Source organism: Cynocephalus volans, chromosome 14 (assembly GCF_027409185.1).
Source record: "Cynocephalus volans isolate mCynVol1 chromosome 14, mCynVol1.pri, whole genome shotgun sequence".
Lineage (NCBI taxonomy): Eukaryota > Metazoa > Chordata > Mammalia > Dermoptera > Cynocephalidae > Cynocephalus > Cynocephalus volans.
The window spans coordinates 94,047,788-94,059,716 of NC_084473.1; the positions used below are offsets into that span (position 1 = coordinate 94,047,788).

The following is an 11,929-nucleotide window of genomic DNA, read 5'->3' on the forward strand; positions in this document are numbered from 1 at the left end:
ACCAGGAGGAGGAGGATGGAGGTGAAGAGCATTAGGAGGAGGAGGATGGAGCTGAAGAGCACGACGAGGAGGAGGATAGAGGTGAAGAGCAGGAGAAGGATGGAGGGGAAGACCAGGAGGAGAATGTAGGATGAAGGATGGAAGTGAAAAGCACCAGGAGGAGGAGGATGGAGGTGAAGAGCAGGAGGAAGATGGAGGTGAAGAGCAGGAGGAGAATGGAGGATGAAGGATGGGGGAGAAGAGCACCAGGAGGAGGAGGATGGAGGTGAAGAGCTGGAGAAGGAGGAGGGTGGAGGTGGAGAGCAGGAGGAAGAGGAGGGTGGAGGTAGAGAGCAGGAGGAGGAGGAGGATCGAGGTGAAGAGCAGGAGGAGGAGGAGGAGGGAGGTAAAGCACAGGAGGATAATGGAAGATGAAGGATGGAGGTGAAGAGCAGGAGGCGGATGGAGGTGAAGAGCTGGAGGAGGATGGAGGTGAATAGCAGGAATAGGAGGAGGATGGATATGAAGAGCAGGAGGCGGAGGAGGATGGAGGTGAGGAGCAGGAGGACGAGGATGGAGATGAAGAGCAGGAGGAGGATGGATATGAAGAGCAGGAGGGGGGAGGATGGACGTGAAGGGCAGGAGGACTATGGAGGATGAAGGATGGAGGTGAAGAGCACCAGGAGGAGTAGGATGGAAGTGAAGAGCAGGAGGTGGAGGAGGATGGAGGATGGAGTTGAAGATCACTAGGAGGAGAAGGATGGAGGTGAAGTGCAGGAGGAGGATGGAGTTGAAAAACCGCAGGAGAATGGAGGATGAAGGATCGAGGTGAAGAGCACCAGGAGGAGGAGGATGGACCTGAAGAGCAGGAGGAGGATGGAGTTGAAGAGTAGGAGAAGGAGGAGGATGGAGGTGTAGAGCAGGAGGAGGAGAAGGATGGAGGTGAAGAGCAGGAGGAGGAGGAGAATGGAGGTGAAGAGCAGGAAGAGGAGGATGGAGGTGAAGAGCAGGAGGAAGAGGAGAATGTAGGTGAAGTACAGGAGGTGGAGGATGGAGGTGAAGAGCAGGAAGAGGAGGATGGAGGTGAAGAGGAGGAGGAGGAGGAGGATGGTGGTGAAGAGCAGGAGGAGGAGGAGGATGGAGGTGAAGAGCAGGAGGAGGAGGATGGAAGTGAAGGGCAGGAGGAAAAGGATGGTGGAGGTGAAGAGCAGGAGGAGGAAGAGGATGAAGACAAGGGAGAGGAGGAGGGTAGAGGTGAAGAGCAGGAGTAGGAGAAGATGGAGGTGAAGGTCAGGAGGAGGAAGAGGATGGAGGTGCAGAGCAGGAGGAGGATGGAGGTGAAAAGCAGGAGGAGAATGTAGGATGAAGGATCGAGGTGAAGAGCAGCAGGAGGAGTAGGATGGAGCTGAAGAGCAGGAAGGGGAGAAGGATGAAGTTGAAGAGCAGGAGGGGGAGGAGGACTGAACTGAAGAGCTGGAGGAGGATGGAAATGAAGAGCCGGAGGGGGAGAAAAATGGAGGTGAAGAGCAGGAGGAGCATGGAGGATGAAGGATTGAGGTGAAGAGCACAAAGAAGAGGGGGATGGAGGTGAAGAGGAGGAGGGGAAGGAAGGAGATGAAGAAGCGGAGGAGGATGGATATGAAGAGCAGAAGGGGAAGGAGGATGGAGGTGAAGAGCAGGAGGGGAAGGAGGATGGAGGATGGAGGTGAAGAGCAGGAGGAGAAGGAGGATGGAGGTGAAGAACAGGAGGAGCACAGAGGATGGAGGTGAAGAGCAGGAGGGGAAGGAGGATGGAGGTGAAGAACAGGAGGAGAATGGAGGATGGAGATGAAGAGCAGGAGGGGAAGGAGGATGGAGGATGGAGGTGAAGAGCAGGAGGAGAAGGAGGATGGAGGTGAAGAACAGGAGGAGAATGGAGGATGGAGGTGAAGAGCAGGAGGGGAAGGAGGATGGAGGTGAAGAACAGGAGGAGAATGGAGGATGGAGGTGAAGAGCAGGAGGAGAAGGAGGATGGAGGTGAAGAACAGGAGGAGAATGGAGGATGGAGGTGAAGAGCAGGAGGGGAAGGAGGATGGAGGTGAAGAACAGGAGGAGAATGGAGGATGGAGGTGAAGAGCAGGAGGGGAAGGAGGATGGAGGTGAAGAACAGGAGGAGAATGGAGGATGGAGGTGAAGAGCAGGAGGAGAAGGAGGATGGAGGTGAAGAACAGGAGGAGAATGGAGGATGGAGGTGAAGAGCAGGAGGGGAAGGAGGATGGAGGTGAAGAACAGGAGGAGAATGGAGGACGGAGGTGAAGAGCGCCCGGAGAAGGAGGACAGAGGTGAGAGCAAGAGGAGGAGGATGGTGGAGGTGAAGAGCAGGAGGAGGCGGAGGACGGAGGTGAAGAGCAGGAGGAGGAGGAGGATGGACATGAAGAGCAGGACGGGATGGAGGACGGACGTGAAGAGCAGGAGGAGAATGGAGGATGAAGGATGGAGTTGAAGAGCGCCAGGAGGAGGAGGATGGAAGTGAAGAGCAGGAGGGGGTGGAGAATTGAGGATGAAGGTGAAGACAACCAGGAGGAGGAGGATGGAGGTGAGGAGCAGGAGTAGGAGGAGGATGGAAGTGAAGAGCATTAGGAGGAGGAGGATGGAGGTGAAGAGCACGACGAGGAGGAGGATAGAGGTGAAGAGCAGGAGGATGATGGAGGTGAAGAGCAGGAGAAGGATGGAGGTGAAGAGCAGGAGGATAATGGAGGGGAAGAGCAGGAGAAGGATGAAAGTGAAGAGCAGGAGGATGATGGAGGTGAAGAGCAGGAGGAGGAGGGTGGAGGTGGAGAGCCGGAGGAAGAGGAGGGTGGAGGTGGAGAGCAGGAGGAAGAGGAGGGTGGAGGTGGAGAGCAGGAGAGGGAGGAGGATGGAGGTAAAGAGCTGGAGGAGGATGGAGGTGAAGAGTAGGAGGAGGAGGAGGATGGAGGTGGAGAGCAGAAGGGGGAGGAGGATGGAGGTGAAGAGCAGGAAGAGGAGGATGGAGGTGAAGAGCAGGAAGAGGAGGATGGAGGTGGAGAGCAGGAGGGGGAGGAGGATGGAGGTGAAGAGCAGGGGGAGGAGGAGAATGGAGGTGAAGTACAGGAGGTGGAGGATGGAGGTGAAGAGCAGGAAGAGGAGGATGGAGGTGAAGAGCAGGAGGAGGAGGAGGTTGGAGGTGAAGATCAGGAGAAGGAAGAGGATGGAGGTGCAGAGCAGGAGGAGGATGGAGGTGAAAAGCAGGAGGAGAATGTAGGATGAAGGATCGAGGTGAAGAGCAGCAGGAGGAGGAGGATGGAGCTGAAGAGCAGGAAGGGGAGGAGGATGAAGTTGAAGAGCAGGAGGGGGAGGAGGACTGAATTGAAGAGCTGGAGGAGGATGGATATGAAGAGCCGAAGTGGGAGGAAAATGGAGGTGAAGAGCAGGAGGAGCATGGAGGATGAAGGATAGAGGTGAAGAGCACAAAGAAGAGGAGGATAGAGGTGAAGAGGAGGAGGGGAAGGAAGGAGATGAAGAAGAGGAGGAGGATGGAGGTGAAGAGCAGGAGGAGGACGTTGGAGGTCAAGAGCAGGAGGAGGTGGAGGATGGATAGGAAGAGCAGGAGGGGGAGGAGTATGGAGGTGAAGAGTTGAAGGAGGAGGTGGATGGATATGAAGAGCAGGAGGAGGAGGAAGATGGAGGTGAAGAGCAGGAGGGGAAGGAGGATGGCGGATGGAGGTGAAGAGCAGGAGGAGAAGGAGGATGGAGGTGAAGAGCAGGAGGAGGAGGAGGATGGAGGTGAAGAACAGGAGGAGAATGGAGGATGGAGGTGAAGAGCACCGGGAGGAGGAGAATGGAGGTGAAGAGCCGGAGGAGGATGGAGGTGAATAGGAGGAGGGGAAGAGGATGAAGGATGCAGGTGAAGAGCGCCAGGATAAGGAGGGCAGAGGTGAAGAGCAAGAGGAGGAGGAGGGTGGAGGTGAAGAGCAGGACGGGATGGAGGATGGACGTGAAGAGCAGGAAGAGTATGGAGGATGAAGGATGGAGTTGAAGAGCACCAGGAGGAGGAGGATGGAAGTGAAGAGCAGGAGGGAGTAGAGGATGGAGGATGAAGGTGAAGACAACCAGGAGGAGGAGCATGGAGGTGAGGAGCAGGAGTAGGAGGAGGATGGAGGTGAAGAGCACGACGCAGAGGAGGATAGAGGTGAAGAGCAGGAGGATGATGGAGGTGAAGAGCAGGAGAAGGATGGAGGTGAAGAGCTGGAGGAGAATGTAGGATGAAGGATGGAGGTGAAAAGCACCAGGAGGAGGAGGATGGAGGTGAAGAGCAGTAGGATAATGGAGGGGAAGAGCAGGAGAAGGATGGAAGTGAAGAGCAGGAGGATGATGGAGGTGAAGAGCAGGAGGAGGATGGGGGATGAAGGATGGAGGAGAAGAGCAGCAGGAGGAGGAGGATGGAGGTGAAGAGCTGGAGGAAGATGCAGGTGAAGAGCAGGAGGTGGAGGAGGGTGGAGGTGGAGAGCAGGAGGAAGAGGAGGGTGGAGGTGGAGAGCAGGAGGAGGAGGAGTATGGAGGTGAAGAGCTGGAGGAGGATGGAGGGGAAGAGCAGGAGGAAGAGGAGGACTGAGGTGAAGAGCAGGAGGATGAGGAGGATGGAGGTGAAGAGCAGGAGGAGGAGGAGGAGGGAGGTAAAGCACCGGAGGATAATGGAAGATGAAGGATGGAGGTGAAGAGCAGGAGGCGGATGGAAGTGAAGAGCTGGAGGAGGATGGAGGTGAATAGCAGGAAGAGTAGGAGGATGGATATGAAGAGCAGGAGGGGGAGGAGGATGGAGGTGAAGAGCAGGAGGAGGAGGATGGAAGTGAAGGGCAGAAGGAAAAGGATGGTGGAGGTGAAGAGCAGGAGGAGGAAGAGGATGAAGAGCAGGAAGACGAGGAGGATGGAGGTGAAGAGCAGGAAGAGGAGGATTGAGGTGAAGAGCAGGAGGAGGAGGAGTATGGAGGTGAAGAGCTGGAGGAGGATGGAGGTGAAGAGCAGGAGGAAGAGGAGGATTGAGGTGAAGAGCAGGAGGAGGAGGAGGATGGAGGTGAAGAGCAGGAGGAGGAGGAGGAGGGAGGTAAAGCACCGGAGGATAATGGAAGATGAAGGATGGAGGTGAAGAGCTGAAGGAGGATGGAGGTGAATAGCAGGAAGAGTAGGAGGATGGATATGAAGAGCAGGAGGGGGAGGAGGATGGAGGTGAGGAGCAGGAGGAGGAGGATGGAGGTGAAGAGCAGGAGGAGGATGGAGGTGAGGAGCAGGAGGAGGAGGATGGAGATGAAGAGCAGGAGGAGGATGGATATGAAGAGCAGGAGGGGGGGAGGAAGGACGTGAAGTGCAGGAGGACAATGGAGGATGAAGGATTGAGGTGAAGAGCACCAGGAGGAGTAGGGTGGAAGTGAAGAGCAGGAGGTGGAGGAGGATGGAGGACGGAGGTGAAGATCACCAGGAGCAGAAGGATGGAGGTGAAGTGCAGGAAGGGGTGGATGGAGGTGAAGAGCAGGAGGAGGATGGAGTTGAAAAACTGCAGGAGAATGGAGGATGAAGGATCGAGGTGAAGAGCACCAGGAGGAGGAGGATGGACCTGAAGAGCAGGAGGGGGATGGAGTTGAAGGGTAGGAGAAGGAGGAGGACGGAGGTGTGGAGTAGGAGGGGGAGGAGGATGGAGGTGAAGAGCAGGAGGAGGAGGAGAATGGAGGTGAAGAGCAGGAAGAGGAGGATGGAGGTGAGGAGCAGGAGGTGGAGGAGAATGGAGGTGAAGAGCACGAAGAGGAGGATGGAGGTGAAGAGCAGGAGGAGGAGGATGGACGTGAAGGGCAGGAGGAAAAGGATGGTGGAGGTGAAGAGCAGGAGGAGGAAGAGGATGAAGAGCAGGAAGACGAGGAGGATGGAGGTGAAGAGCAGGAAGAGGAGGATTGAGGTGAAGAGCAGGAGGAGGAGGATGGAGGTGAAGAGTGCCAGGAGAAGGAGGATGGAGGCGAGAGCAAGAGGAGTAGGAGGGTGGAGGTGAAGAGCAAGAGGAGAATGGAGGATGAAGGATGGAGGTGAAGAGCACCAGAAGGAGGAGGACAGCGGTGAAGAGCAGGAGGAGAAGGAGAATGGAGGATGGAGGTGAACAGCAAGAGGAGGAAGAGGATAGCAGTGAAAAGCAGGAGGGGGAGGAGGATGGAGGTGAAGAGAAGGAAGAGAATGGAGGATAAAGGATGGAAGTGAAGAGCAGGAGGAGGTGGAGGATGGAGGTGAAGAGTAGGAGGAGGATGGAGGTGAAGAGCAAGATGGGGAGGAGGATGGAGGTGAAGAGCATGACGAGGAGGATGGAGGTGAAGAGCAGGAGGAGGAGGAGGATGGATATGAAGAGCAGAAGGGGGAGGAGGATGGAGTGAAGAGCAGGAGGAGGAGGAGGATGGAGGTGAAGAACAGGAGGAGAATGGAGTATGGAGGTGAAGAGCATCGGGAGGAGGAGAATGGAGGTGAAGAGCCGGAGGAGGATGGAGGTGAACAGGAAGAGGGGAGGAGGATGAAGGATGGAGGTGAAGAGCGCCAGGAGAAGGAGGACGGAAGTGAGAGCAAGAGGAGGAGGAGGGTGGAGGTGAAGAGCAGGAGGAGAATGGAGGATGAAGGACGGAGGTGAAGAGCACAAGGAGGAGGAGTATGGAGGTGAAGAGCAGGAGGAGGAGGAGGATGGATATGAAGAGCAGGACGGGATGGAGGATGGAAGTGAAGAGCAGGAGGAGAATGGAGGATGAAGGATGGAGGTGAAGAGCACCAGGAGGAGTAGGATGGAAGTGAAGAGCAGGAGGTGGAGGAGTATGGAGGATGGAGGTGAAGATCACTAGGAGGAGAAGGATGGAGGTGAAGTGTAGGAGGGGGAGGATGGAGGTGAAGGGCAGTAGGAAGAGGAGGATGGAGGTGAAGAGCAGGAGTAGGATGGAGTTGAAAAACTGCAGGAGAATGGAGGAAGAAGGATCGAGGTGAAGAGCACCAGGAGGAGAAGGATGGACCTGAAGAGCAGGAGGAGGATGGAGTTGAAGAGTAGGAGAATGAGGAGGATGGAGGTGTAGAGCAGGAGAGGGAGGAGGATGGAAGTGCAGAGCAGGAGGAGGAGGAGAATGGAGGTGAAGAGCAGGAGGAGGAGGATGGAAGTGAAGGGCAGGAGGAAAAAGATGGTGGAGGTGAAGAGCAAGAGGAGGAAGAGGATGAACACCAGCAAGAGGAGGAGGATAGATGTGAAGAGCAGGTGTAGGAGGAGATGGAGGTGAAGGTCAGGAGGAGGAAGAGGATGGAGGTGCAGAGCAGGAGGAGGATGGAGGTGAAAAGAAGGAGGAGAATGTAGGATTAAGGATCGAGGTGAAGAGCGGCAGGAGGAGGAGGATGGAGCTGAAGAGAAGGAAGGGGAGGAGGATGAAGTTGAAGAGCAGGAGGGGGAGGAGCACTGAACTGAAGAGCTGGAGGAGGATGGATATGAAGAGCTGGAGGGGGAGGAAAATGGAGGTGAAGAGCAGGAGGAGCATGGAGGATGAAGGATTGAGGTGAAGAGCACAAAGAGGAGGAGGATGGAGGTGAAGAGGAGGAGGGGAAGGAAGGAGATGAAGAAGAGGAGGAGGATGGAGGTGAAGAGCAGGAGGAGGACGTTGGAGGTCAAGAGCAGGAGGAGGAGGAGGATGGATATGAAGAGCAGAAGGGGAAAGAGGATGGAGGTGAAGAGCAGGAGGGGAAGGAGGATGGAGGACGGAGGTGAAGAGCAGGAGGGGAAGGTGGATGGAGGATGGAGGTGAAGAGCAGGAGGAGAAGGAGGATGGAGGTGAAGAGCACCGGGAGGAGGAGAATGGAGGTGAAGAGCACCTGGAGGAGGAGAATGGAGGTGAAGAGCCGGAGGAGGATGGAGGTGAACAGGAGGAGGGGAGGAGTATGAAGGATGGAGTTGAAGAGCGCCAGGAGAAGGAGGACGGAGGTGAGAGCAAGAGGAGGAGGATGGTGGAGGTGAAGAGCAGGAGGAGGCGGAGGACGGAGGTGAAGAGCAGGAGGAGAATGGAGGATGAAGGACGGAGGTGAAGAGCACAAGGAGGAGGAGGATGGAGGTGAAGAGCAGGAAGAGGTGGAGGATGGATATGAAGAGCAGGACGGGATGGAGGATGGACGTGAAGAGCAGGAGGAGTATGGAGGATGAAGGATGGAGTTGAAGAGCACCATGAGGAGGAGGATGGAAGTGAAGAGCAGGACGGGGTGGAGGATGGAGGATGAAGGTGAAGACCACCAGGAGGAGGAGGATGGAGGTGAGCAGAAGGAGTAGGAGGAGGATGGAGGTGAAGAGCATTAGGAGGAGGAGGATGGAGGTGAAGTGCACGACGACGAGGAGGATAGAGGTGAAGAGCAGGAGGATGATGGAGGTGAAGAGCAGGAGAAGGATGGAGGTGAAGAGCAGGAGGAGAATGTAGGATGAAGGATGGCGGTGAAAAGCACCAGGAGGAGGAGGATGGAGGTGAAGAGCAGGAGGATAATGGAGGGGAAGAGCAGGAGAAGGATGGAAGTGAAGAGCAGGAGGATGATGGAGGTGAAGAGCAGGAGGAGAATGGAGGATGAAGGATGGAGGAGAAGAGCAGCAGGAGGAGGAGGATGGAGGTGAAGAGCTGGAGGAGGATTGAGGTGAAGAGCAGGAGGAGGAGGAGGGTGGAGGTGGAGAGCAGGAGGAAGAGGAGGGTGGAGGTGGAGAGCAGGAGGAGGAGGAGGATGGAGGTGAAGAGCAGAAGGAGGAGGGGGATGGAGTTGGAGAGCAGGAGGAACAGGAGGGTGGAGGTGGAGAGCAGGGGGGGACGAGGATGGAGGTGAAGAGCTGGAGGGGGATGTAGGTGAAGAGCAGGAGGAGGAGTAGGATGGAGGTGGAGAGCCGGAGGGGGAGGAGGATGGAGGTGAAGAGCAGGAAGAGGAGGATGGAGGTGGAGAGCAGGAGGGGGAGGAGGATGGAGGTGAAGATCAGGAGGAGGAAGAGGATGGAGGTGCAGAGCAGGAGGAGGATGGAGGTGAAAAGCAGGAGGAGAATGTAGGATGAAGGATCGAGGTGAAGAGCAGCAGGAGGAGGAGGATGGAGCTGAAGAGCAGGAAGGGGAGGAGGATGAATTTGAAGAGCAGGAGGGGGAGGAGGACTGAACTGAAGAGCTGGAGGAGGATGTATATGAAGAGCCGGAGGGGGAGGAAAATGGAGGTGAAGAGCAGGAGGAGCATGGAGGATGAAGGATTGAGGTGAAGAGCACAAAGAAGAGGGGGATGGAGGTGAAGAGGAGGAGGGGAAGGAAGGAGATGAAGAAGAGGAGGAGGATGGAGGTGAAGAGCAGGAGGAGGACGTTGGAGGTCAAGAGCAGGAGGAGGTGGAGGATGGATAGGAAGAGCAGGAGGGGGAGGAGTATGGAGGTGAAGAGTTGAAGGAGGAGGTGGATGGATATGAAGAGCAGGAGGAGGAGGAAGATGGAGGTGAAGAGCAGGAGGGGAAGGAGGATGGCGGATGGAGGTGAAGAGCAGGAGGAGAAGGAGGATGGAGGTGAAGAGCAGGAGGAGGAGGAGGATGGAGGTGAAGAACAGGAGGAGAATGGAGGATGGAGGTGAAGAGCACCGGGAGGAGGAGAATGGAGGTGAAGAGCCGGAGGAGGATGGAGGTGAATAGGAGGAGGGGAAGAGGATGAAGGATGCAGGTGAAGAGCGCCAGGATAAGGAGGGCAGAGGTGAAGAGCAAGAGGAGGAGGAGGGTGGAGGTGAAGAGCAGGACGGGATGGAGGATGGACGTGAAGAGCAGGAAGAGTATGGAGGATGAAGGATGGAGTTGAAGAGCACCAGGAGGAGGAGGATGGAAGTGAAGAGCAGGAGGGAGTAGAGGATGGAGGATGAAGGTGAAGACAACCAGGAGGAGGAGCATGGAGGTGAGGAGCAGGAGTAGGAGGAGGATGGAGGTGAAGAGCACGACGCAGAGGAGGATAGAGGTGAAGAGCAGGAGGATGATGGAGGTGAAGAGCAGGAGAAGGATGGAGGTGAAGAGCTGGAGGAGAATGTAGGATGAAGGATGGAGGTGAAAAGCACCAGGAGGAGGAGGATGGAGGTGAAGAGCAGTAGGATAATGGAGGGGAAGAGCAGGAGAAGGATGGAAGTGAAGAGCAGGAGGATGATGGAGGTGAAGAGCAGGAGGAGGATGGGGGATGAAGGATGGAGGAGAAGAGCAGCAGGAGGAGGAGGATGGAGGTGAAGAGCTGGAGGAAGATGCAGGTGAAGAGCAGGAGGTGGAGGAGGGTGGAGGTGGAGAGCAGGAGGAAGAGGAGGGTGGAGGTGGAGAGCAGGAGGAGGAGGAGTATGGAGGTGAAGAGCTGGAGGAGGATGGAGGGGAAGAGCAGGAGGAAGAGGAGGACTGAGGTGAAGAGCAGGAGGATGAGGAGGATGGAGGTGAAGAGCAGGAGGAGGAGGAGGAGGGAGGTAAAGCACCGGAGGATAATGGAAGATGAAGGATGGAGGTGAAGAGCAGGAGGCGGATGGAAGTGAAGAGCTGGAGGAGGATGGAGGTGAATAGCAGGAAGAGTAGGAGGATGGATATGAAGAGCAGGAGGGGGAGGAGGATGGAGGTGAAGAGCAGGAGGAGGAGGATGGAAGTGAAGGGCAGAAGGAAAAGGATGGTGGAGGTGAAGAGCAGGAGGAGGAAGAGGATGAAGAGCAGGAAGACGAGGAGGATGGAGGTGAAGAGCAGGAAGAGGAGGATTGAGGTGAAGAGCAGGAGGAGGAGGAGTATGGAGGTGAAGAGCTGGAGGAGGATGGAGGTGAAGAGCAGGAGGAAGAGGAGGATTGAGGTGAAGAGCAGGAGGAGGAGGAGGATGGAGGTGAAGAGCAGGAGGAGGAGGAGGAGGGAGGTAAAGCACCGGAGGATAATGGAAGATGAAGGATGGAGGTGAAGAGCTGAAGGAGGATGGAGGTGAATAGCAGGAAGAGTAGGAGGATGGATATGAAGAGCAGGAGGGGGAGGAGGATGGAGGTGAGGAGCAGGAGGAGGAGGATGGAGGTGAAGAGCAGGAGGAGGATGGAGGTGAGGAGCAGGAGGAGGAGGATGGAGATGAAGAGCAGGAGGAGGATGGATATGAAGAGCAGGAGGGGGGGAGGAAGGACGTGAAGTGCAGGAGGACAATGGAGGATGAAGGATTGAGGTGAAGAGCACCAGGAGGAGTAGGGTGGAAGTGAAGAGCAGGAGGTGGAGGAGGATGGAGGACGGAGGTGAAGATCACCAGGAGCAGAAGGATGGAGGTGAAGTGCAGGAAGGGGTGGATGGAGGTGAAGAGCAGGAGGAGGATGGAGTTGAAAAACTGCAGGAGAATGGAGGATGAAGGATCGAGGTGAAGAGCACCAGGAGGAGGAGGATGGACCTGAAGAGCAGGAGGGGGATGGAGTTGAAGGGTAGGAGAAGGAGGAGGACGGAGGTGTGGAGTAGGAGGGGGAGGAGGATGGAGGTGAAGAGCAGGAGGAGGAGGAGAATGGAGGTGAAGAGCAGGAAGAGGAGGATGGAGGTGAGGAGCAGGAGGTGGAGGAGAATGGAGGTGAAGAGCACGAAGAGGAGGATGGAGGTGAAGAGCAGGAGGAGGAGGATGGACGTGAAGGGCAGGAGGAAAAGGATGGTGGAGGTGAAGAGCAGGAGGAGGAAGAGGATGAAGAGCAGGAAGACGAGGAGGATGGAGGTGAAGAGCAGGAAGAGGAGGATTGAGGTGAAGAGCAGGAGGAGGAGGATGGAGGTGAAGAGTGCCAGGAGAAGGAGGATGGAGGCGAGAGCAAGAGGAGTAGGAGGGTGGAGGTGAAGAGCAAGAGGAGAATGGAGGATGAAGGATGGAGGTGAAGAGCACCAGAAGGAGGAGGACAGCGGTGAAGAGCAGGAGGAGAAGGAGAATGGAGGATGGAGGTGAACAGCAAG

General features: G+C 56.1%; 1 protein-coding gene across 1 annotated transcript; it reads left to right on the top strand.

The window, feature by feature from the left end:
- Positions 1-1,058: 1,058 nt before the first annotated feature.
- On the top strand, positions 1,059-11,635 carry LOC134362655 (glutamic acid-rich protein-like; the record flags this gene model as incomplete). Its single annotated transcript, XM_063077830.1, has 5 exons — positions 1,059-1,089; positions 3,453-3,562; positions 7,139-7,169; positions 7,387-7,409; positions 11,582-11,635. Coding segments are annotated over 5 exons (249 nt in total), but the record flags the coding sequence as incomplete, so codon positions are not given.
- Between the last annotated feature and the right edge of the window lie 294 nt (positions 11,636-11,929).